This window comes from Bombina bombina, chromosome 2 (genome assembly GCF_027579735.1).
Source record: "Bombina bombina isolate aBomBom1 chromosome 2, aBomBom1.pri, whole genome shotgun sequence".
Lineage (NCBI taxonomy): Eukaryota > Metazoa > Chordata > Amphibia > Anura > Bombinatoridae > Bombina > Bombina bombina.
This window is the reverse complement of record NC_069500.1, coordinates 905,741,051-905,766,354: the sequence shown is the minus strand read 5'-3', so window position 1 is coordinate 905,766,354 and position 25,304 is coordinate 905,741,051. Positions and strand designations below refer to the sequence as shown.

Here is a 25,304-nt window from a genome sequence, read left to right as displayed (position 1 = left end):
TTCCACAGCGAGCGCAACCGTCATACAGCTTCAGTCTACGCCAGGACTTTATTACCAGCTCAGCCCTCAGGCACACAGACAAGCTCAACACCTCTTCTTACATTAAACAGACGGCTCCTAACTTGAACCACATTTGCGAGTAAGTCATTTCATCTTCAACGCTAACAAACTGAAAGCTTAGTCCAGTCACGCCCAAACTTGTGACGTAACGGCTTGTATCAAACGCAGTCTGCTGCACACGACAGAGGATCCTGTTACCGCAATAAAGGTACTTTCACTTTATATACTAAATAAGGAGAACTATTACTTTTGTGACTCTTTATTCACTGTGTGTAAAGTGCCAATCCGGCAAACCCACTGTTATCCAAATTGCAATCTGTTTTAGTACTGCACATAGCTGTACTGATACTTACTGTTCATTCAGTAACCACTTAACAAATCACTACGGTAATACTGTTGCCATTCCACAATACTGGAAATAATTACTTAAGTGAAACAAATCATCAATTTACTATTTACTTACGATCTCAAATAATTCCGCATCTGAGACCAAAACTGACCTTTAACCTAGGGGTTATACAGATCCCTCACATAATACTAAGCCAAAAAAGAATGGATTCAGCGGAATTACCTCAGATTGTATACAACCTTACACAAAAAGTTGACCAGCTTTCTCAGGGACTCAGAGAACTCCAATTAGAAAATCAAACCCTCCGTGGTATACTAAAAGATACCATGACTCAAAGGGGTCCTACCTCTGAGTTTTCCCCAGAACCCCAGGTATCTTTGCCAGAAACATTTGCTGGTAATAGGAAACATTACCGACAGTTCAAAAATGCCTGCACTTTGCTTTTTTCCCTCAAACCCAAAACTTATTGTACAGACAGGATAAGAGTTCTCACAATCGTGTCATTCCTCAGGGGTGAACCACGTGTCTGGGCTGACACCTGTTATGAGAATAATGACCCCATTCTGTCATCACTGCAATCATTTTTCACTAGCATGGATGAATTATATCAGGACACAGATGTCCAACTCACCGCAGAAGCTAAGATGAGGGCTCTAAATCAAGGCCGCAGGGCCGTAGAAGATTATATCACTGACTTCAAGCAGTACAGTACAGATTCTCAGTGGAACGATGTTTCGCTTTGAAACCAATTCAGGCTTGGACTGTCCGATCAAATTAAAGATGAGCTTGCAAGAATGGAGATGCCAAATAGTCTAGACTCCATGTTCAAACTTGTCATACAAATCGACAGGAGGTTGAGGGAGAGAAAACTTGAACGTTCATATGCTGTCTCACAAACCACTGCTGCCACCTCATACACTCACCCTTCTCCTTCAAGAAAAACTACTGAGGAACCCATGGATCTAGGTATCATCAGAGGCCCTATTTCGTCTCAAGAAAGAACACGGAGAAGAAACTTACAGCTATGCATGTATTGTGCCTGCCCTTCCCATATCGTCAAGGACTGTCCTGTTCTTCTCAAGTCTAAGAGAAGTAAGTCAATAGCCTTTACTAAACATTCTACAGTCAGCTATAATCCTATTTACTGTCATATTCCTTTGTCTCTACAGTGGCAGCAGCAGAAGATCAACTTTGAAGCAATTGTTGACTCCGGTGCTAGTGGCTGTTATATAGATTCAAATATAGTGAAAACTAATAAAATACCTTATGTGTGCAAGAAAAAACCTGTCTACATTAGAGTCATTGATGGGACACCTATTAAAACTGGTCCAATAATTCATCAAACTAAACCTCTCATGGTACAGACTCCAAATGGTCATTCTGAATATCTAGTGTTTGATATTTTGCCTTCTCCTCTCTTTCCAGTTGTTTTAGGATTATCATGGTTGCAGTTACACCAACCCACCATAAATTGGAAGGATTTACAGGTAACCCTCAATTCTACTTTTTGTCAATCCTCTTGCTATTCTCCCCACATTTGTCTTTTACAACAGTCAGATGTCTTAAATAAACTGCCTACTGTTTATTCCGACTACTCTGATGTCTTTAGTAAGAAACATGCTGAAACACTACCTCCTCACAGACAGTACGACTGTCCTATCGAGCTACAACCAGGGGCAACAATTCCTTTCGGTCGTTTATATCCGCTCAGCAAACCAGAACTCGACCATTTGAAAGAGTACATCGATGAGAACCTAAAAAAGGGCTTCATACGTCCATCAACATCACCTGCTGGTGCAGGGATTTTTTTTGTCCGCAACAAGGATAAGTCTCTCAGACCTATCATTGATTACCGCGAACTGAATAGTAAGACCCTTTCTTCTCGCCAAGCACGCTGGTGTCTTTATTTCACCCGATTCAACTTTACCATCACTTACAGATCAGCAAAACTGAATGGTAAGGCTGATGCTCTATCTCGAAAAGATAGTGAGCATAGAACTCCATCTGAACCACAGCATATTATTCCCCCAGAAAGGTTTTTAGGTCTCTCAAGCACCTTTTCCTGTTCTTTAAAGAATTATAAGGTTGACAATGACTGTATCAAAGAACATAATTTACAGAAAAAACAAGACGGTCTATACTACCATGATAATAAACTTTATGTTCCTCCATCTCTACAGCAAGAAGTATTATACCATAACCATGACATTCCAACTGCTGGACATCAGGGCATTAATCGCACCCTTGAAAAGATCGCTAGAAACTATTGGTGGCCACACATGAAGAAGTCTGTTTATGAATACGTTCAAAGTTGTGCGGTATGTGCATCATCAAAGTCTCAGTCCGCTCAACCATACGGATACCTCATGCCAGTTCAAATCCAACAGAGACCCTGGCAACATGTAGGGTTAGACTTCATTGTCGATCTACCCAGATCCAACAAATACAATACTATCCTCGTCACTGTTGACCTTTTCAGTAAAATGGCACATTTTATACCTTTCACAAAGCTACCTACATCTCTGGAGACAGCCCAGTTATTCATACAACATGTTATTAGATTACATGGTATTCCTCCTATTCTCACCTCTGACCGAGGCACTCAATTTACCTCTAGATTCTGGAGACAACTCTGTCAACAATTACACATTACTCACCGTTATAGCACTTCCTTTCACCCCCAAACTAATGGACAGACTGAAAGGGTAAACCAATGGCTGGAGCAATACATCCGCTGCTTCTGCACACAACATCAAGACAACTGGTCAGACCTACTTCCCTTAGCAGAATATGCTTACAATGATTCAGTTAACTCCAGCACTAACATGACCCCTTTTTATGCCAACTACGGATTCCACCCATCTTTCACTTTCTCATCACATTCAGTTTCTCCTTCACCACTTGTTGATGATTACACCAATAACTTAAAGGAGACATTCTCAGTGCTTCGTCATAACATCAAACAAGCTCAAGAGACCCAGTCTCATTACTATAATCTTAGACACCGTCCAACCCCAGAATACAAGGTTGGTGATTACGTCTGGCTATCAACGAAGAACTTACGTCTACAGATTCCCTCCAAGAAATTGGGAAAACTATTCATCGGTCCTTTCCGAATTCTCAAGGTGATCAACCCAAATGTTATGTCTCTTGATCTTCCACCTTCTCTACGTGTTCATCCCAGCTTTCATGTCTCCCTATTAAAACCAGCAGGTCGATTAAGGGACACTAATCCAGTCCTACCACCTGATCCCATCCAACCATTGTCGGATGAATTCGAGGTACAGAAACTACTTGATTCCCAAATCCGTAATGGTCTCCTTGAATATCTGGTACGTTGGAAGGGTTATTCTGATGAGGAAGATTCATGGGAACCCTCCACCAACCTCCATGCACCCAGGCTTATAAGCCTCTTCCATAGACGTTACCCTGATAGACCAGACCTCAAGTGTTGGGACCACTTGCTTGAGGAGGGGGTGATGTCAGGACTATCCCTTTAAGCAGTCCCCTCCTACAATACCTTTATAAGCCATGCGCACCTGCACACAGGTGCTTAGTATTTTGTTTGCAACCTAACTAGAGTTTGATCTTTAAACTGAGCTCCTATTGCCTAAACGCAATATTTCATAGATTCCCGTTATATCTCAACTTAGAGAATACTCTCAACTCAGGATTTCTACCTTAATCTCTACAGAGGATTAACACAACTTCATCAGGACTTACTTTGTATTTCAACTCAACTATCATCACACAGAGACCCGCTCATACGCAGCACCTGTCAGCTCTCACTTCCACAGCGAGCGCAACCGTCATACAGCTTCAGTCTACGCCAGGACTTTATTACCAGCTCAGCCCTCAGGCACACAGACAAGCTCAACACCTCTTCTTACATTAAACAGATGGCTCCTAACTTGAACCACATTTGCGAGTAAGTCATTTCATCTTCAACGCTAACAAACTGAAAGCTTAGTCCAGTCACGCCCAAACTTGTGACGTAACGGCTTGTATCAAACGCAGTCTGCTGCACACGACAGAGGATCCTGTTACCGCAATAAAGGTACTTTCACTTTATATACTAAATAAGGAGAACTATTACTTTTGTGACTCTTTATTCACTGTGTGTAAAGTGCCAATCCGGCAAACCCACTGTTATCCAAATTGCAATCTGTTTTAGTACTGCACATAGCTGTACTGATACTTACTGTTCATTCAGTAACCACTTAACAAATCACTACGGTAATACTGTTGCCATTCCACAATACTGGTAATAATTACTTAAGTGAAACAAATCATCAATTTACTATTTACTTACGATCTCAAATAATTCCGCATCTGAGACCAAAACTGACCTTTAACCTAGGGGTTATACAGATCCCTCACAGTATATTTAACAGAAAAGTATTCACTCTCAGTTTTTCTTATATACCCCCCTTCTCCTTACTTATTTTGTTGTTGTTTTTTTCTTCTGGGGGTATAAATAACACCACACTTCCACCATTTTTTTTTTCTTTCTTTTTTTTTACACACTCCACAGGTTTTTTTGTACAGGAATAATTCACTCTTAATATCACTAACACATGGACAGATTTGTCTCATTTTCTAAATCTCCTACAATGCCACCAAAGAATAAAGATAAGAAAACGATAAATATAAGGGTCAGTTTGATAGGCTCCCAGGAAACTATTGGAGGTGAAACCCCCACAATTAATAACACAACCTTTAGATGCTCTGATAATTATCTCCCATATCTCAGATATAAAGTTACCGCAATTTGATGTGAAGTGAGACAGGACCTTGCATCTTTATCTTCTGAGTTGCACCAATTTTCCATGAGAATGGATTAAGCTGAGTCCCGTATTTTTGAAATGGAGGATAGACACAACTCACAAGAATCTAAGGTTTAGAAACATAATACCCAAATTCAAAAGCTACAAGAAAAAAAATAGAAGACCTGGAAGATAGAGCAAGGTGAAATGATATAAGAATTTGGGGAATTTCAGAATCTCATATAGATCAGGACTTAGTTAAATGTGTAGCAGAAGAACTTCCCAGATTGCTAAATATGCCAGTACAATTTTCAAAACTAAAGATAGAAAGAGCACATAGGATAGGCAGAGTAAATACCAGACCAGATGGCTCCAAACTAAGTAGACCCATAATTGCAAAACTTCTTGATTTTCAAGACAAGATACTGATACTTAGCTTTTATAAAAAACACCAGCCAATCCAATTAGATGCACATAAACTGATATGTCAAGATTATTAAAAATAAACAACAAATAAAAGAAAGGAGATGGCTCCATTTTGTTCTAATTTGATCAGAAAATGATTTGATGCAAGGCTAATCTACCCAGTTAAGCTAAAAATATGGTTTAAGGATAAATGGATAATGTTAAATAACTCTGAAGAAGCTAAAGTGTTTGAAGAGAATAATGTACAGGTGATTAATGACGAAACAAATAATTAATAATTGTATACTGTTTTATAACATTATTGAAAAACTAAGTTCAGTTGTTTTTACGGGTGGGATTGGGAGGAGTGGGGGGCAGAGTGAAACATTTGGGGACATGAATATTTGTACTTATGTATATATGGATTACATTTTTTTTTTTTTTTCTCTTTCTCCCACATTTGTTTTTATATTCTAAATGTCATGTAACATGATTTCGTGGAATGTAGCTTGGATTACTTCCCAATAAAAAAGGAAAAAATTTTTTACGAGCTACGTAAACTAAAAGCTAATATAGCTCTCTTACAGGAAACACATCTTAAAAAGAAATAAGCAAGCTTAAGCAAGGCTGGGTAGTAGAAGTAATCGCAACTCCATGTGAGAAAAGAAAAAATGGTGTTGCCATTTTAATTCATAAACAATTAGACTATAAAATTTTATATACGGGGATAGATAGGAAAGAGAGGTTCATTATATTAAAAACTGAAATGTTAAAACAGATATTCGTGATTTGTAATGTGTACGGCCCAAACAAATTTGATAAGGAGTTTTGGAACTTACTACAGAAAAGATTAATGGAGTATTCAAAGGACCAATTAATTGTAGCTGGAGATTTCAATCTGATTTCACACACGGCACTAGATAAATCAGATGGAATTAACCAAACATCTAGATTTAAAATGTATAAAAAGGAAACTTTATTAATGCACTCTTTTAAAAACAACTTAGGTGTAAGTGATGTTTGGTGGATACAAAATCCGGATAGTAAAAAATTTACTTGTGAGTCAAAGGCCTATAAATCATTTTCCAGAATAGATGTATTTTTTAACAGATGTCAGACTGTTAGGGAAAGGTATTAAAGCAGACAAACTTTTACTATTTCTGATCATGCCCCAATTTCTTTAAATATTCCTTTTAAGAAGATTCCATCCCATGTTTCCTTTTTCCCCCTAAATATCTATTTTCAAATCATATATTCAATATATGGTTAACTAATAAATGGAAACAGTATGTTCAAGATAATGCAAATTACCACCACAAATCTAGTATATTTTGGGAAGCTTCTAAAGCTGTTTTGAGGGGAGAGATAAAATCATATTGAATTTATTTAAGGAAAAAAAAAAATCAAGTCCGGCTCTATGGCATAAATATATAGTAGCAAAAAAAGAAAGAGAAGTATTTATTACGTATAAAGTCACCAATGAGTCAAATTGAAAAGAAGGCATTTCAATATAGATTTGGGGAAAAAATCAGGGAAATATTTAGCCAGAATGACAAAACAAAAGAAGAGAATGAAGATCATTGAGGCAATTAAAAAGCAGATGAAAGAACTGTACATATAGAAGAGATTAAAAAGATTTTTACAAAATATTTTCAAGAGGTATATACAGCAGATCAGATTGAACAATTAAATAAGGAAAATGTCTGGGCAGGTCTTAAAATGCCACTGTTAGAGGAGAATAAAATAAAGGAATTAAATGCCCCAATCACAAAAGAAGAAATTGAAAAAGTCATTCAAAATGTGTCGCCTGGCCCGGCCCCCAGTCCTGATGTGCTCACTAACAAATATTATACCTATTTTACAAAATGTATTCAATGAATACTACATTCAAGGCAAAGAAATATCACCCCATTTCACTAAATCCTTATTTATTAATGAAAGGGAGAGACCCTGAAAATGTCGAGTCATATCGTCCAAAATCCCTCCTAAATACAGATTATAAAATATTGACAACCATTACAGCAAACCATCTTAAAACGAGTCTACCTGCCTTGATACATCTAGATCAGACAGGATTTATGAAAAATAGAACCTCAGCTAATAATATTAGGAAGGTATTATTAACTCTGGAGTATTATTGGTCCAAAAGATTAGAGCCTCTATATAACATTGATAACGCGATTATATCTATTGACGCTGAGAAAGCGCTTGATTCTATACAATGAGATCATCTGCTCACTACCTTACTCAAATTTGGATTTAAAGAGGGATTTCTTGACTTTATTCAAAGATTATATGCAAAACCGATATCAACATTGATAATCAATGGCGATATCTCTCCAGATATAATATTATCAAAGGGTACAAGACAGGGATGCCCCTTATCACCCTTACTATTCAATCTATCAACGGAACCCTTGGCAATTTTCTTAAGAGAACAGATACAAGGCATTTAGTGGCCTCTACAGAACTTCAAACAGCACTTTATGCAGATGATTTGCTTATTTTTAATTAGGAATTTACAGAATAATATACTTAAAGTATTAACATTTTTAAGAAATTGTGGTTCCTTTTCAGGATATAGAATACATTTTCACAAATCAGAAATGTTATGGATTAATAAAACCCACCTTTCAACAGATGTTCCATTCCAGGAAGTCAAAGAATATATAAAATACCTGGGACTTAAATTTAGTCTATCACCTGAACACTGGTTCGATTTGAATTTTAAACCACTTTGGGATAACTTCCAAGACTTGCGAAATGGGCACATCTTCCAATATAACTATCAAGCAAAATTAATTTAATAAAAATGATAATTTTCCCTAAATTACTCTACGTTATGCAAAACCTATCCATTTTTATAAAAAATAGGGATTTATCCATTATTAATAGAATTTTCCGGGAATTTTTATGAGAAGTACATAAAAAAACCTAGGTTACTAGCAAATAGGTTAACTCAGGGTAAATTGTATGCCGGTCTTGGCCTACCATCTATAAAATGGTACAACTTGGTCTTTATCATGAAAATAGCATTAGATTGAATGACACTTGTATATTATTCTTTAGTAGAACTAGAATCAAATTTAGTTAAACTATTTTCACTGTCTAGATATATAAGAAGAGAAAGGGCGCCTCCTAGTGTAGCCAATACACAGTTAGATCATGATACATGCAATATAAAATGGTACTCACAATTTGAAAAGGCCAAGATAATGCCTAGGTGTGTAGACTGGGAACTCTGCAGTGTCCCAGTAACTGTGCACGATAGCAAGGGCAGCTCCTCTTTGTTGTGGCAATATTCTGCAGTCTGGAAATTGAAAAGAAAGAAGAGGGCGACTCCTAGTGCAGATCATTCAGTCAGATGAGCACCCACTGGTAGCTACCAATCAAATGGATAGTCACATGGCCTGGAGCACACTATAGTGCTGATGAAAATCATTAAAACACGCTGATTTTATATCACTTTGTATTTTATCTGCGAATTGTTTATTAACTTTTTTGGATTATAAAACAATTTTTATATATTGGAGTCTCCTGTCTCTCACTCACGCTTTTGGAACAAGATTACAGCCTTTATGTTTATGTGCGCTGGGCCACTACAATATACCCAGCTTGCTTCATCAGCACTATAGTGTGTTCCAGGCCATGTGAGTATCCATTTTATTGGTAGCTACCAGTGGGTGCTCATCTGACTGACTGATCTGCACTAGGAGTCGCCCTCTTCTTTCTTTTCAATTTTCTATTTTTACTGTCTGCACTACTTCATATAGAAATAAAACATCTACCTAAGAAAGTTAAAAATATGAGAATTATGAAAAATTCAATCATAGCGTGGCAGTAATTATGTAGCATAGGGAATATTGAACTTTACTTTTCAAAATATTTAACCATAGCACTGAAAGATAAATTCAATGTTTAGAATAAAGACTTCCATGCGTATCTCCAAGTAAGACATCTCTTAGAGACAATTAAAAACAAGCGCAATATAGATCAGGACCGGAAAGAGATAGATATGGGCCTTAACCTATATAAAAACCTCCGCACATCTATATCTTATTGGTATAACTGGATACTCAAGAGGGCAGGAGATAAAAATCTAGATTATATAGTCCGTATTTGGCAGATAGAGTATAGATTTTACCAAGGTACAAATCATGAAAAGTCTTACTAGAGTGAGAGATTCAAAGCTTACCATTTCATGGCGAGAAACACAGATCAAATTAATTAATGTTTATCTACCCCCCACAAGATGGTTGCAGAGCAAGACATTTTATTGTACCAGATGTCATAAAGAAAGGGCAGATATTATACATTGTATCTGGTATTGTCCAAAAGTAAACAGATTTTGGCATAAAGTGGCGTTCTGGATATCAAGAATTATAAAACAAAGTCAGATTTAATTTACATGATTTTCTTCTCGCAAAAGAATTTAGTCCCAGATCTCTAAATACTAAATTAATTAACAATACTATTCTATGCGGACGTTCAATTATATTGGCGACTTGGAAAGAAAAGACAGAGCCTAGTCTTAAATTTATTTCTAAGTTAAGACTCCAGATGATAATAGAACAGACGGATCTAATTGTTAGTTCACACTTAAATATAGCCAAATACTTTGCCAAATGATACCCCTTTATTAAATCAGAACCAAGTAATATCCAAAAACAATTAGTATATCCATTTAAAGATACAATATATATACAAAAGAGGCAATGTTACATGGACATTTCAGATTTCTTTGGGATACATAGCGAATCCCATATTAAGGAAAGGGAGGAAAAGGAAACTTTTTTCTCTTTTCTTTATTCTTCTCTCTCATTTCGCCCCCACTCGCCGACCACTGTTCTACTTCATTATACAGTTAGCACAGTCAATAGGAATGAGAAGCTCCATTTATATTTAGCAGGAAGCTAAGTTTAAGGAATGGTTAATTACCATGATAATGGTAGAAGCTTTATGAATTGTATATAACAGAATCCTTTAAAAAAAAAAAGTTAAATACTGCTAACTGTTTGCATTATTCATGAGATAAAATATAAAAACCCAGCGATGCGATGTTAAATTATAAATACACATTGATTTATTCATTTACTTTTGTTTTGTCAAAATGTAAACTTATACTTGTTTAATTGTGTATGAATTTTGTTAATGTTTCTCCTTGCAAGGCGATGATCATACTCACATCCTTGGTTCTAAATAAATATTAAAAAAAATATATATATAAGTAAATTGGAAAGTTTAAAATTGCATGCTCTACCTGAATTGTCTCTATAGCGTGCAGAAGATGATGTCTGTTATCTGCCTGTTTGTGATACCTGCACTAAAGGTAGAACTACTTGTAGGTTTAATGTTGAAAGTAACTCTGAAGTGGAGTCTTCAGGACTGTTCAGGCACAAATATGCCCATAGATCGTCCTGCACTAACACCTGTACTCAAATGCCTGTCTTCAACACAGCCCAGAGCTCCAGGTGCACAAACAGCTTTAAGAGAGAGACACTGGACCTTCAGATTTACGCGACCCCTACCTCACCTAGGTAAGAGCCAGGAGCCCTTACAGTCAAAACTTTTCTATCAGGAGCCAATATCAGAAAGATTGGAATGTCAGCTCCAGAGCAACAATGCACTACTGTGAGCTAGTTGAACACATCTGACGAGCCAATGACAAGAGGCATATATGTGCAACCACCAATCACCAGCTAGCTCCCAATAGTGCATTCGTCAAACAGAAAGTCATTCAGGCAAGACTATACAAATATAAATATGTATTTCTTATCAGCAGTTACCCATCTTCAACATAAAATATGTCCAAATATCATAAAACTATTTACCAATATAAGTAAAGAACTCCTTTGGGCTAAGGTGCCTAAGGTATCCTGTCAACCTCTCTTTAACTAGTTAACCATATTTCTTAGCCATATCACACAACTCAAACTCTTTTTATATTTAGCCCTGTATATGTTATCTTAATAAAAATTTGATTGAAAATGGATTCTCATTCTATTGCCAAGTGTACAAATTATTAAATCATAAAAAAGCATAGTTGGCATACCTAAGCCTTGGCAACCCCACCTGGCCCTTTGTTGTTTTGTTCAACCAACACAAGATATACCATATGTTCCAAGATGCAAAGCAGTACTGAAATGAGAGTGCAATTCTGCCACCACTTCTTTCATTGTTTCTATTCTGGGTTCTATTAAGGAACCTTAGACCAAACCCTTCCCTGACTGATGAAATGAAGAGAACCTAGCTTTGGACTGCCTAGGACCTATGCCCTACAGCCAGTCACATTTTTAATGATGTAAGAAGGGTCGCAATACTACTTTTTATCATAACTTATTTACAGCAATATTTATTACTTATGTTAATACTTATTACTCATTATTTATTTACAGCAAACAACTTTTCCTCAAAAGGCTCAGTCGTGACATGTATACACAAATTGAATATACATTTCAGGTCCTAAATGTAAGTTTTTGTGGCCTGGCCCTTATCTTGCTAAATACTTGCTTCTTTGCAGGGGGTAGCTAAACCAGTAGAAATGAGTCATCATCCACATTGGAGACAGAGATGCTGCTTCTTTGTGAATAGGACTCATCCTTTCCTTTTGGTTATTATTTCAGTGACTGGAGAGAGATTACCCTAGTCACAAACGATGATCTTCCTGGAGTCATTCTGAAGTAATCAATTACTCCAAACTAATCATCAGAAGGCATCCTAAAGTATGCCCACAGGCCAAAATATTTAAATAAGATTACTCTAGAGTCATTCACTGGCTGTTCATGCTTGTGAAGTAATCGGTAAGGTAATCTGCTAATTATTCTGAAGTCATCACCCAGAATGTTTTACCTTAGCCGATGACTTTACAAGCCTGATGATGTCTGATGATGTGCAAATGACTTCTAAAGTAGTTTGATAACCATCAAATGACTCCAGGATGGTCTCTAAAGTAATCCTGTTTGTCTGTTTAATTATTATAAAAAAAATGTTTTCCTTTTGGTTAGTTTACACCAGAGGATATGCACTTGTACAACCTCCTGTACAAATATGATGGAAAGTTTTCAGAACAACAAAACTGCAACGGCCATCTTGGAAACCCTGGCATCATATTGTAAAGTTAAATCCATATACTTTCCCTAAACTGTGATCCCCTTTTCTTAGGGGGCACAGAGAGGGGCAAAAAATGATGCAGGAAGAACCAATGTCCTCTTATTGCAGGGCCAGGTGGGCCCCATAGAGGTGTGGCCCCAGACTCAATTGAGTTCTCTGAGACCCCTTTATATGCCCCTGTTAATTTGTATGATGCAATAAGTATTGTTTGTTTCTTTAAATAGAATGGGTATAAAAAATGTGTTCACCAACACAACAATTCTGAAAAAAATCCATTGTGATCCCATCATTTTAAAATGCTGCAACACAGCAAATGTCTTCCACTAGAATATATATATACTAGTCCTAAAGCCCGTTCACACGGGCCATTTTTTGCAGTACAGTGGTCCCACCACTGGCGTTCTCTCCCTCTCACTCTCTTTTGCTTTCTCTCTCTCCCCCCTCTCTTTTGCACTCTCTCCCCCTATCTCTCTCTCTCGCTCCCCTCTCTCTCTCTCGCTCCCCTCTCTCTCTCCCCCCTCTCTCTCTCCTCTCTTTCTCTCTCTCCCCTCTCTCTCTCTCTCTCTCTCTCCCCTCTCTCTCTCTCTCTCCCCTCTATCTCTCTCTCTCTCCCCTCTATCTCTCTCTCTCTCTCCCCTCTATCTCTCTCTCTCGCCTCTCTCTCTCTCTCTCTCTCTCCTCTTTCTCCCCCTCTCTCTCCTCTCTCTCTCCCCCCTCTGTCTCTCCTCTCTCTCTCTTGCCCCTCTATCTCTCCCCCCCTCTCTCTCTCCCCCCTCTCTCTATCTCTCTCCCCTCTCTCTCCCCCCTCCCCCCCTCTCTCTCTCTCCCCTCTCTCCTCTCTCTCTCCTCCTCTCTCTCCCCCCTCTGTCTCTCTCTCTCTCTCTCCCCTCTGTCTCTCTCACTCCCCTCTCTCTCTCTATCTCCCCCCTCTCTCTTTTTCTGTCCACATCTCCCCTCTTTCTCTATCCCCTCTCTCTCTATCTCTCTCCTTCTGTCTCTCTCTCCCTCTCCCCCCCTCTCTCTCTCTCCCTCTCCCCCCCTCTCTCTCTCCCCCCCTCTCTCTCTCTCCCCTCCCTCTCTCTCTCACCTCTCTCTCTCTCTCTCTCTCTCTCTCTCCCTGTCTCTCTCCTCTCTCTCTCCTCCCTCTATCTCTCTCTCTCTCTCCCCCCTCCCCACTCTCTCTCTCCCCCCTCCCCACTCTCTCTCTCTCCCCTCTCTCTCTCTCTCTCTCTCTCTCTCTCTCTCTCCTCTTTCTCCCCCTCTCTCCCCTCCCTCTCTCCCCCCTCTGTCTCTCCTCTCTCTCTCTCTTGCCCCTCTATCTCTCCCCCCCTCTCTCTCTCCCCCCTCTCTCTATTTCTCTCCCCTCCCTCTCCCCCCTCCCCCCCTCTCTCTCTCCCCTCTCTCTCTCTCTCCCCTGTCTCTCTCTCCTCTCTCTCTCCTCCTCTCTCTCCCCCCTCTGTCTCTCTCTCTCTCTCACTCCCCTCTCTCTCTCTCTCCCCTCTTTCTCTCTCACTCCCCTCTCTCTCTATCTCCCCCCTCTCTCTTTTTCTGTTCACATCTCCCCTCTTTCTCTCTCCCCTGTCTCTCTATCTCTCTCCCTCTGTCTCTCTCTCCCTCTCCCCCCCTCTCTCTCTCTCTCCCTCTCCCCCCTCTCTCTCTCTCTATCTCTCTCTCTTCTCTCTCTATCTCTCTCTCTCCCCCCTCTCTCTCTCTCTCTCTCCCCCCTCTCTCTCTCTCTCCCCCTCTCTCTCTCATTCTCTCTCTCCTCTCTCTCTCTCCTCTCTCTCTCTCTCTCTCTCCCCCTCTCTCCACATCTCCCCCCTCTCTCCACATCTCCCCCCTCTCTCCACATCTCCCCACATCTCCCCCCTCTCTCCACATCTCCCCCCTCACTCCACATCTCCCCCCTCTCCCCACATCTCCCCACATCACTCCACATCTCCCCACATCTCTCCACATCTCTCCCCTCTCTCCACATCTCTCCACATCTCCCCCTCTCTCCACATCTCCCCCCTTTCTCCACATCTCTCCACATCTCCCCACATCTCTCCCCTCTCTCCACACCTCCCCCCTCTCTCCACATCTCCCCCCTCTCTCCACATCTCCCCCCTCTCCCCACATCTCTCCACATCTCCGCACATCTCTCCCTTCTCTCCACATCTTCCCCCTCACTCCACATCACCCCCCCCTCTCCCCACATCTCTCCACCCTCTCTTGAGCTGTTTGAGCTCTCTCCACGGCCCTTCACGGGCCTTCACGCTAGGCTCCGCCCCCTTCACGGGCCTCCGCGTTAGGCCCCGCCCCCTTCACGCTCGGCCACGCCCACTTCTGCTCGGCGCAGTCGGCAGAACAGTTAGGGACTTAGGCCAGGTGTGTTTGTCCTCGTGCTGTCTCTACTGCGCATGACAGCTTCGGACAAACACATTTGGCCTTTTATAGTATAGGATGATCCCTTAAAGATAATTTATGTAATTCATTCATGTCTAGAAATCAGTTAACTTTATTGTCTTTTGGGCATACTGCTTTTATTCATCTTGGCTTTTCCAAAGAGAAATATTTTCACACATTTTTTGAAATGTATGAAACATGACTTACCACATCAATAATCTGAAGCAATGAAAGTTGCAGTTCTACAAGCAAAGGCTGTGAGTCATTCACCACGGGTCGTTCAAGGCGATTGTAATTTCGTAGCAGCTCTCTATACAGTTTCCTTTGGTATTCTCCTTGGTGAGAATCTAGAAATATAAAAGCATATAAATTCCTATTAGAGTAGATACTTAGACATCAGAGAAGGGTTCTGAGAATTTCACAAATTAAATACACAAGGGAATATTTCTTCCGCTTCACCAAACCAAGATGCAGGTGTAGAAATGCATATATTACAGTGTGTGAGATTATTAAAAATCTTTTTATGAATACATGTAATGTGAGTCTATATAGTATATACATAATATCATAAAGGTTATATAAGCCTTAAAGGAAAATTTTACTAAAAAAAATTTTTTTTAGCATGCATGTAAAAAAACAACATTTACACAATATTTTTTTTGACTAAAAAGTCATAAGTTAAAGCTGCTTGAATGCAAATTTAAACTAATTATTGCTTTTGTATTCCCTACTAATCTTTCTTGGCTTATAATGACAACTGTCTCTGCTTTACATTTCTACAAGTGTGAGAAGACAAAATTGATTTATTCGGGACAGGAAAAAAGAGTTTTTCAAAATACAAGAGAAACAAAAAAATTAAATATGTTTTGAAATGCTCTGTTTTAGATGAAATAAAGAAAAAAATGGCTGCAAAGTCCATTCGAAATTATGAAACTAAACTAATAAAACAACACATATGATTTCCTACTTGCAGTTGAACAGCTATAAAAGACTTATAAACAAAGTTATATGCTGATAACATTTTCTGTCTTTCATGTTTGAACCATCAGTTCAGTACATTTTAAATGCTAAAAAGGTAATAATATTTTGTCCATTTTAAATGTACTGTAAAACTTTGTTCACACAGCAAGATCAGTAAAAGACTCAGATTTCTCCAATTTTGGATAGCGTCTATGGAGTATCTGTACTTGAAAAAACATGAAGGCTGTAGCCATATTGTGTGTACACGTGTGCGTGCACGAGTATATGTGTATTATAAGCATGAATGTGTATATGAGCTATGTGAGTATCTATGTGTGTGTACATGCATGAATACATGGTTATGTGTGTGCATTTGTGTGTGTGCATTATGTGAATTTTTGTGTGCATGCACACATAGCGTGTGTGTACATGTGTGTGCATACGTGAATACATGTGTGAGTGAGTTAGTGTGTGCATGAATATGTGTGTATAAGCTGTGTGAGTGTATGTGTGCACACACGTGTGTGCTTGAATAAGTACTTGTGTAAGTATGTATGATTGTCACTGTGTTTGTGTGTGTTATGAGTGTGTATGTGTATGTAAGCTGTGTAAGTGTGTATGTGTGTGTTTTATGAGTGTGTAAGTGTGTGTAAGTGTATGTAAGCTGTATAGTGTAAGAGTGTATTTGTGCGTATGTACACATGTAGGGGCATATTTATTAAGCTCCATATGGACAGAGATTATGAAGCCGCAGTCTAAAGAGGCGGCGGACAGAAATCAACCCGATCGAATACGATCAGGTTGAAAAACACCCCCTGCTAGCGGCAAATCTGCAGGGAGCGTATTGCATCAGCAGTTCACCAGAACTGCTGGGGCAATGATAAATGCCCAGAGTGTATGCTGTCAGCATTTATCGATGTGCAGCGGACATGATCAGCAATATCGGATCATGTCCGCTTGCACAATAATAAATAGGCCCTGTAGTGTGTGTGTACATGTGTGCGCATGCATGAGCACGTAAGTTTATGTGTCTGTATGTGCATGAGTATTTGTGTGTGTGCATGTGATTGTTACTGTGTGAGTAGGTACGTGTGCGTGAGTACGTATGTCAGTGAGATAATGTGTGCATGCATGAGTGTTTGTGAGTGTCTATGATTGTCTCTGTGTTTGTGTGTGTTATGAGTGTGTATATGCGTGTCTTAAGCCATAAACTTTAATAAGATTACTCATCCGTTTCCCTCATCTACTGCTTTATAACTTTTGACTATGGGGGACAATGAGATTAGATATTAAAGGGACATGAAAGCAACTTTTTTTATTTCATGATTCAGATAGAGCACTGGTTTTATAACCTGTCCTCAGGCCATATTTTGTGGATACCTGAACTAGAACACAGGTGAAAGAATCAGCTGATTAGTAAACATAGTTATTTTACCTCCTCTCATCCAAGGTAATTCAGAAAATCTGGACTGTTGGGGAAGTCTGAGGATAGGTATGAAAACCAGTGAAATAGAGCATAACTATCCAACTTACTTCTATTATCTAATTTTCCTCATTCTCTTGGTATCCTTTGTTGAAGAAACAGCAATGTGTATGGGTGAGCCAATAACATGAGTCATATAAGTGCAACCACCAATCAACAGCTCCTCAGCCTACCCAAGTATGCTTTTTTTTTTAACAAAGGATACCTGAACAAAACAAATTAATCGATAGAAGTAAATTGGAATGTTATTTAAAATGGTATGTTCTATCTGAATCATGAAAGATAATTTTGGGGTTTCATGTTCTTTTAAATTACTGATAGAACATGAATATCTAGGAAGTTTTGTAAGATCGGCAATCAAAGTTTCCTCTTTTGTTTTGGAGAAATTCTGCTAATACCAGATAGATCATTTTATAATTTCCAGCTTATGAGCTGAATCTGTTAGGTTTAAGATCGTTAAGATTGTTAGCTACATAATACGGTTGCCAGATGTCCAGTATTTTTTTGGACAGTCCAGTATTTTACAAGGTTGTCAGTAAAATCTTAACAAAAACTCTGAACACTTAAAGAGACACTAAACCCCAAATTTGTCTTTCATGATTCGGGTAGAGAATACAATTGTAAACAACATTCCAATTTACTTCTATTATCTAATTTGCTTCATTCTTTAGATATCCTTTGTTGAAGCGATAGCAATGCACATGGATGAGCCAATCACACAAGGCATCTATGAGCAGACACCAATCAGCAGCTACTGAGCATATCTAGATATGCTTTTCAGCAGAGGCTATCAAGAGAATGAAGCAACTTAGATAATATAAGTAAATTAGAAAGCTGTTTAAAATTGCATGCTCTTTCTTAATCATTAAAGAAAAAAATTGGGTTTCACGTCCCTTTAAATGTCTAGTATTTTAAAGTCCCTGAATATTATCTAAATCTAAGACTCCTGTGCCTCAATGCATAACAAATATGGAGCAGAAAGAAGTGAGGAGCGGTCAAGTGTATGCAATCACTACTGTTTGCACATATTACTACCAACCAAAGAGGTAAACTTATTGCTTTGAATGTTACTGGCAGTCGAAGGGTACAGCAATTGCGAAGTTAGTTGTGAAAAATATGCATGGTGCGATCAATAGTGTGGGCTTTTGCAGGGGCATTGTGTGACCAGTCACCAACATATTGTCCAATATATTGCAGAGGACAGCTGGCAACCAGTGTTCCCTCTAGCGTTGCCACCCCGGGCATGTTTTTCTGGACACTTATGAGTTACACATGCCGCAGGGTGTGCAGGGAGGAACATGAATAGTGCACCAGGATCACTATTTGTGTGCAATCCAGCTGTGCAATTCATGTTCCTCCCTGCACACCCTGCAGCATGTGTAACTCATAAGAGTCCAGGAAAACATGGCTAAGGTGGCAACCCTAGTTCCCTCTAAGGCACTGGTTTTCAAACCTGTCCTCCAGTCTCCCTAACCGGCCACATTTTGAGGATATCTGAGCTAGAGCACAGGTGAAACAATCAGCTCATTAGTAAACGTGGTTATTTTACCTGCTCTCATCCAAGGTACTCAAGAAAACCTGGACTGTTAGAGAGGCTTGAGGACAGGTTTGAAAACCAGTAATCTAAGGCCAGCTTTGCAAGCAGCCCAGCAGTGAAAAAGTTAATAAGGGAACCACACCTTGCAGATTGCATTGTGTAGTGCTTGCTAATTGCTCTAATTAACTGTTCCACTGCTGGGCTGCTCACAAAACTGACCTTAGAGAGAACACTGTATTGCAGCCCTAGGTACCTTAGCTTCTAAAGTTGTGAGTATTCACTTGGCTTTTGAAAAATATATTGCCACTGGAACAGTATTACACTGTTGTATGTATTTAAATTATTTTGGGCACATTATTTTTTGAAGACACAGAGTACACAAAATTTTCAGATGCACTGTTGTAATGGTACTTTGTATATCCTTTAATTTTACATTTATTTTATTGTCTTATGTCGTAATATTGGCAATATATCATATTGCTTAAATTATACAAACCTACAAATACAAAATCTGGGATTGTTCTTTCAGTTGAGATTTTTTAAGATGGACACCTGTATCTCATAATTCACAAGACTTGTAAAAAAAATAATATTTCTTTTAAGTGGATCAATTTAAACAATGATTTTTTGAGGAGGTAATGGACAATTGGGATTTTTTTTTTAAATTGTATGCTCTGTCTGAAGCAGTGGGGTTTCAGAGGAACAACTGACGTGTAAGGGGGATGGTGGAAATTATTGGTATTTGCAGTGATATTAATAGTGGTTCAATTAAAACATTCCAAGGCAGTTGGAGGTTTGATTACTGCATAAAGTCAGTATTTACTAAGAGGACTTTTAGATCAAATGTCCCACAGGGTCTGTTGCTTAATTAAAATGAATTTACTTCTAATATAACATTTGCTTTGTTCTTCATGATATTCTATGTTGAAGAGATGCCTAGGTAGGTGTCTGGTCATCTAGAGCACTACATGGCAGCCCAAAGGCAGAACTTGTCTTCACTTTCTGGAATGAGAATTTTTTTTGTGAAAAATTGTCTGCAGGTCATTTTGATATTAAATTAATTTTTAAATTAGGCAGTTACACTAAATCACCAGCTCAATGGTAATGTGTTAATTAACTAGAGAGTAAAGCAATTTTTTAACTTTTATAATAAAGTGCAGCAACTGAAAATTGCTTTGCAAATTCGCTGCAGACAAAAACAAATATTACGTTTTGAAATTCAAATTTGTTCAAAATTTCAAATTTGTTTCCTTTGTTATTGGTCTTAATATCACAAGGTAGAAATGTAGTAATAAAAAATGTGCATTGCTCACAAGGACATCTTACATTTAGAAGTCACAGCTTTGCAAACTGGGAAAGGCTAGGGGCAGGGTTAAACAAATCCCTGCGAGCCAGCCCCTGCTGCTTTGCAGTACTGCTCCATATTTGTCTTCAAACAGCACTTTGATCTGGATGCACTGTTTTAAGGAAAACTTACACAACGCAGGCAGAGCAAAGCTCTGTTTGAAGAGAACACTCTAATGTGGAGTAGTCCTGCAAAGTGAAAGTGCTAACAGTTCCCTCAAGTGTCCCATTCTTTCTGCAGACATGCTACATTTTCTGCGATGCCATCTCAGATCACAGCATGTTCTGCCTTGGGGCATGGCAGGAAATAGTGCTGCCATCTAATGCTCTTGCAAATGGATAACATTCATGCAAAACTGCTGCCATATAATGCTCCAGACACGTGCACGCTCCTGAGCTTACATCCCTGCTTTACAGAAAAAAAGAGAGAATAAAGAAAATGTAATAATAGAAGTAAACTAAAAAGTTGTTTAAAATTGCATGCTCTATCTGAATCATGGAAGACATTTTTTTTAGTTTCCTGCCCCTTTAAAGGAGTGTTAAACTGCTGGGTACAACTACAGAGCACAGATACTCCTCACCTCACAACTCTCTTTAAAGCTGTTCTTATATTTTAACCCCTTATAAGTGCCGGTTAGGGAAGCTCACACAACGGGTTGCATGAGAGCAGGAGAAGGTGCTGCTCAAGAAAATCCTTGTGCAATGTTAAATTCCAGCAGTAAATGCTGCATCAGAAACTATGACCATGAGCAGACAGACTCTCTGTTCAGGAGGGCTGTATTTTCATTAATGGGGGCCCTAAGCCATATTGCATACAGTTGTAGTTGTAGTATATAAAATTATGTGAATGCTACAGTCAGTTAAATTAAATAAGATTTACCTTAAATGCACAGTCATTTTGCTACAACAACCATCCATATGTATTGAAAAGAAATGCAACATATATTTCATCCATATGGACATAGGGTTGCAACCTCAGCCATGTTGTCCTGGACACTTAAAGGGACAGTCAAGTCCAAAAAAAACTTTCATGATTTCAATAGGGCATGCAATTTTAAACAACTTCCCAATTTACTTTTATCACCAATTTTGCTTTGTTCTCTTGGTATTCTTAGTTCAAAGCTAAAACTAGGAGGTTCATATGCTAATTTCTTAGACCTTGAAGACTGCCTATAATCTGAATACATTTTGACCACTAGAGGGCATTAGTTCACATGTTTCATATAGATAACATTGAGCTCATGCACGTAAAGTGACCTAGACTGAGCACTGATTGGCTAAACTGCATGTCTGTCAAAAGAACTGAAATAAGGGGCAGTCAGCAGAAGCTTAGATACAAGATAATTACAGAGGTATAAAGTATATTAATATAACTGTGTTGGTTGTGCAAAACTGGGGAATGGGTAATAAAGGTATTATCTTTCTTTTTAAACAACAAAAATTCTGGTGTTGACTGTCCCTTTAAGAGTTACACATGCTGCAGAGTGTGCATCGAGGAGCATGAATAGTGCTGTACATTGTCTCTATTAGTGTGCTGTCCAGGGGTGCAATGCATGTTCCCTTCTGCGCACCCTGCAAAATATATATATATATATATATATATATATATATATATATATATATATAACTCATAACAGTCCAGGAAAACATGGCTGAGATGGCAACCCTATATGAACATGTATTACCCTCTAGAAAACCTACATGAAAGCCATGCAAAAGCTTATATATTTACATGAAAACCATACAAAGCTTGCATCTTTGTGTAGAAACCACATGAAAGTTTGTAATTTGACATTTATTAAAGGGACACTGAACCCAATTTTTTTCTTTTGTGATTCAGATAGAGCATGCAATTTTAAGCAACTTCCTAATTTACTCCTATTATCAATTCGTTGTCTTGCTATCTTTAAAAAAAAAGAATGCATCTAAGCTTTTTTGGGGGTTCAGAACTCTGGATAGCACTTTTTTATTGGTGGATGAATTTATCCACCAATCAGCAAGGACAACCCAGGTTGTTCACCAAAAACGGCATCTAAACTTGCATTCTTGCATTTCAAATAAAGATACCAAGAGAATGAAGAACATTTGATAATAGGAGTAAATTAGAAAGTTGCTTAAAATGTCATGCTCTATCTGAATCACAAAAGAAAAAAAATGGGTTCAGTGTCCCTTTAAGCTTTTTTTGGGGTTTTTTTATGCTAAAGTTTTTTGCAAATGTTGTAGTGCTCTGTGATAAAGAACTGGCATTATAAAACACACATAGGGCCCATGCATCAATCAGTGGATGGACAAGGTTCCCGACTTGAGAATCTGTTCACCCACTTTTGCGGCGAATGGGCAGCGGACACTGTATATCCACAGCTCGGATGTACCATTGCACAAGTGCAGCCCTCTATCATGCAAGAACAGAGATTGTCAATCACCCCAAATGAATGTGATTGGGTTTTTTATGTCTGCCACCTCAGAGGTGGTGGAGACGGTAACTAGCAGTGGTTGGATGACTGCTGTTTCTTACATTTCGGAGTCCAGGCTCAAATGACCCACAAGGGCTCAGAAGCAGCATCCAGTGCTTAATACATTTCGCCCATAGTTACTTTTTATTGTGTGTGCCACTGCCTTGGCTCTTTTTTCCCCATTGCGACGAAATTAGAATAATTAGTCAGATTTATTTATTGACTCTCAAAACTTTTTGGGTAAAAAAAATCAAAAGCGTGGGGTTACATAACACATATGTATATTATTTATGGCGCTTCACAGGATTTTAAATAGTGGATATCGGGATTTCATTTAGATTTCACACAGATTTCCCTTTACAATTGATTTTGAATAGGACCTTGTGCTGGATAGATCTGCACAATCTTTTTGATGCTCTATCCCTTCAAAAATGAATTACAGGGATAGTATATTTTGATGAAACTGCATTTTTCATATAACTATAAATGTGCTACCTTCTAAATGAGCAGAAGAGTAACAAAGTAAATGTCAATATGGTTATCCTGTATGGGATAACAACAATGATTTGTTTTCTACTTCATTTTTGACCTTTCAATCAAAAAACATTTATTTTCTTTAATTAGAATAGATCATCCAACCACAATATTTATATTATTACAACTAAGCTTAACTAAGATACAGGCAGTCCCCAGGTTACAAACAAGATAGATTCTTTAGGTTTGTTCGTAAGTTGAATCTGTATGTAAGTTGGAACAGGCACTTTTTTTAGGTGAAGCTCTAGCCAAACATTTTTTTAGTTTTAGATAGCATAGGGAAAAGTTTGTTTTGCTATCTGTGCCCCTGTTCAGACAATTTCACATCACCTTCTGTCCTTGTGACAATTGGATTTTGATTATTTTGGGTTATACTGGAAAGGATTGGCGATAAAGCTCTATTTTCTCCATTTGTAAGTATGAGTTGTACTTAAGTCGAATGTCCATAAACCGGGGACTGCCTGTATTTACCATTTATATAGTAAGATAGCCGACCCCTGATGTGCAGTCAATGAAAAGGATTATGGAAGCACTTATTTTGGTTAAGTACATTTTTCTTTATTGTATTTACTAATTAGTATGTAATGAGTTTCATTATTTGTATATTTTTTTGACAGTCGACTTTTGGTGCTGATTGGAAGTGCTTACATATATTTACGCCTTACTAAATGCAATGATAAATGTCCCCATTAAAATTTTGGCACAATAATTTCATGACATGTTTGTGCTTTAATACAATCTATACAGTCATTGTTCTGAAATATGGATTATGGAATATGCTAGAAGACCTATACTATAATCATATTTGTAACACGTCCGTCGTCGTTAGTTGTGCATGCTGCCAAAAGAATGTTGGCTACGCGCGCAGCCAAAAGAATCCACCTGGATGCAGCGTAGCCAAAAAAAAGCATTAAGAAAAAAGCACTTGCATGCTTTTAGGAGGAGGGAGGGGCTCTGCCTCTATTGTGGGTTACAGGGCCATCTTTTGAAGACTTGTCCTACACGGTCGGGAAACGCTCACACTTAAGGTCCTGTCGGGGGCAGACCTTGGGTGGTTTATCCTCGTCCCCGGAACCGCTTAAGGAGAAACCTTTGGTCACGGTTGTCCTTTCCTGGGTGGACTCCTCCATAGTCACCCAGGCTCTTGTTGACTCCGGTGCTGCAGGCTATTTCATTGACAGTGCTTTTGTATCAAAGCACTCCATTCCTGTTTTGCCTCGGTCCGTTTCACTTGCTATTGAGGCCATTGATGGCAGGCCCCTTCAGCCCGAACTCGTTACTCATGAAACTGCTCCATTGTCCATGGCTGTTGGAGCTCTCCATTTTGAAACCCTCCAGTTCCAGGTGATAAACTCTCCGCATTTTCCGGTTCTTCTGGGTTATCCCTGGCTCCAAAAGCACAATCCCAGTCTCGACTGGCGCTTGTCCAAAATTTTGTTGTGGTCCCCGCAATGTATTTCCACTTGTCTTCGGAAACCAGTTAAAGTCTTGTGCACTTCTTCGGTATCTCAATTGCCAGAGGAGTACCGAGAGTTCCTAGATGTTTTTGACAAGGTGCGTGCTGGTACGTTGCCTCCTTACCGGTCTTATGATTGTGCCATAGACCTGCAACCCGGAGCCATTCCTCCTCGGGGCAAGGTTTACCCTCTGTCTGTTGCAGAGAATTGTGCTATGGAGGAGTATGTTGCAGATGCTCTGTCGCGGGGGATCATCTGCAAATCCTGCACTCCTGCAGGGGCTGGCTTCTTCTTTGTGAAGAAAAAGGGTGGCAAGTTAAGACCATACATCGATTATAGGGGTCTTAATCGTCTTACCATTAAGAATGCTTACCCTATTCCTCTCATTATGGAACTCTTTGACCGCCTCAAGGGAGCTACGGTCTTTACTAAACTTGATTTGAGACGAGCGTACAATC

The 25,304-nt window shown here is 38.9% G+C and overlaps 1 protein-coding gene across 1 annotated transcript in view; it reads right to left on the bottom strand.

Moving 5' to 3' along the window:
- Window positions 1-25,304, bottom strand: part of LOC128647368 (neuronal acetylcholine receptor subunit alpha-7-like) — a 509,652-nt gene that overhangs the window by 475,990 nt on the left and 8,358 nt on the right. Inside the window, exon 2 of the mRNA XM_053700153.1 lies at window positions 15,286-15,425. Coding sequence (XP_053556128.1) covers window positions 15,286-15,425 — 140 coding nt within the window. The remainder of the gene's footprint in view (window positions 1-15,285; window positions 15,426-25,304) is intronic.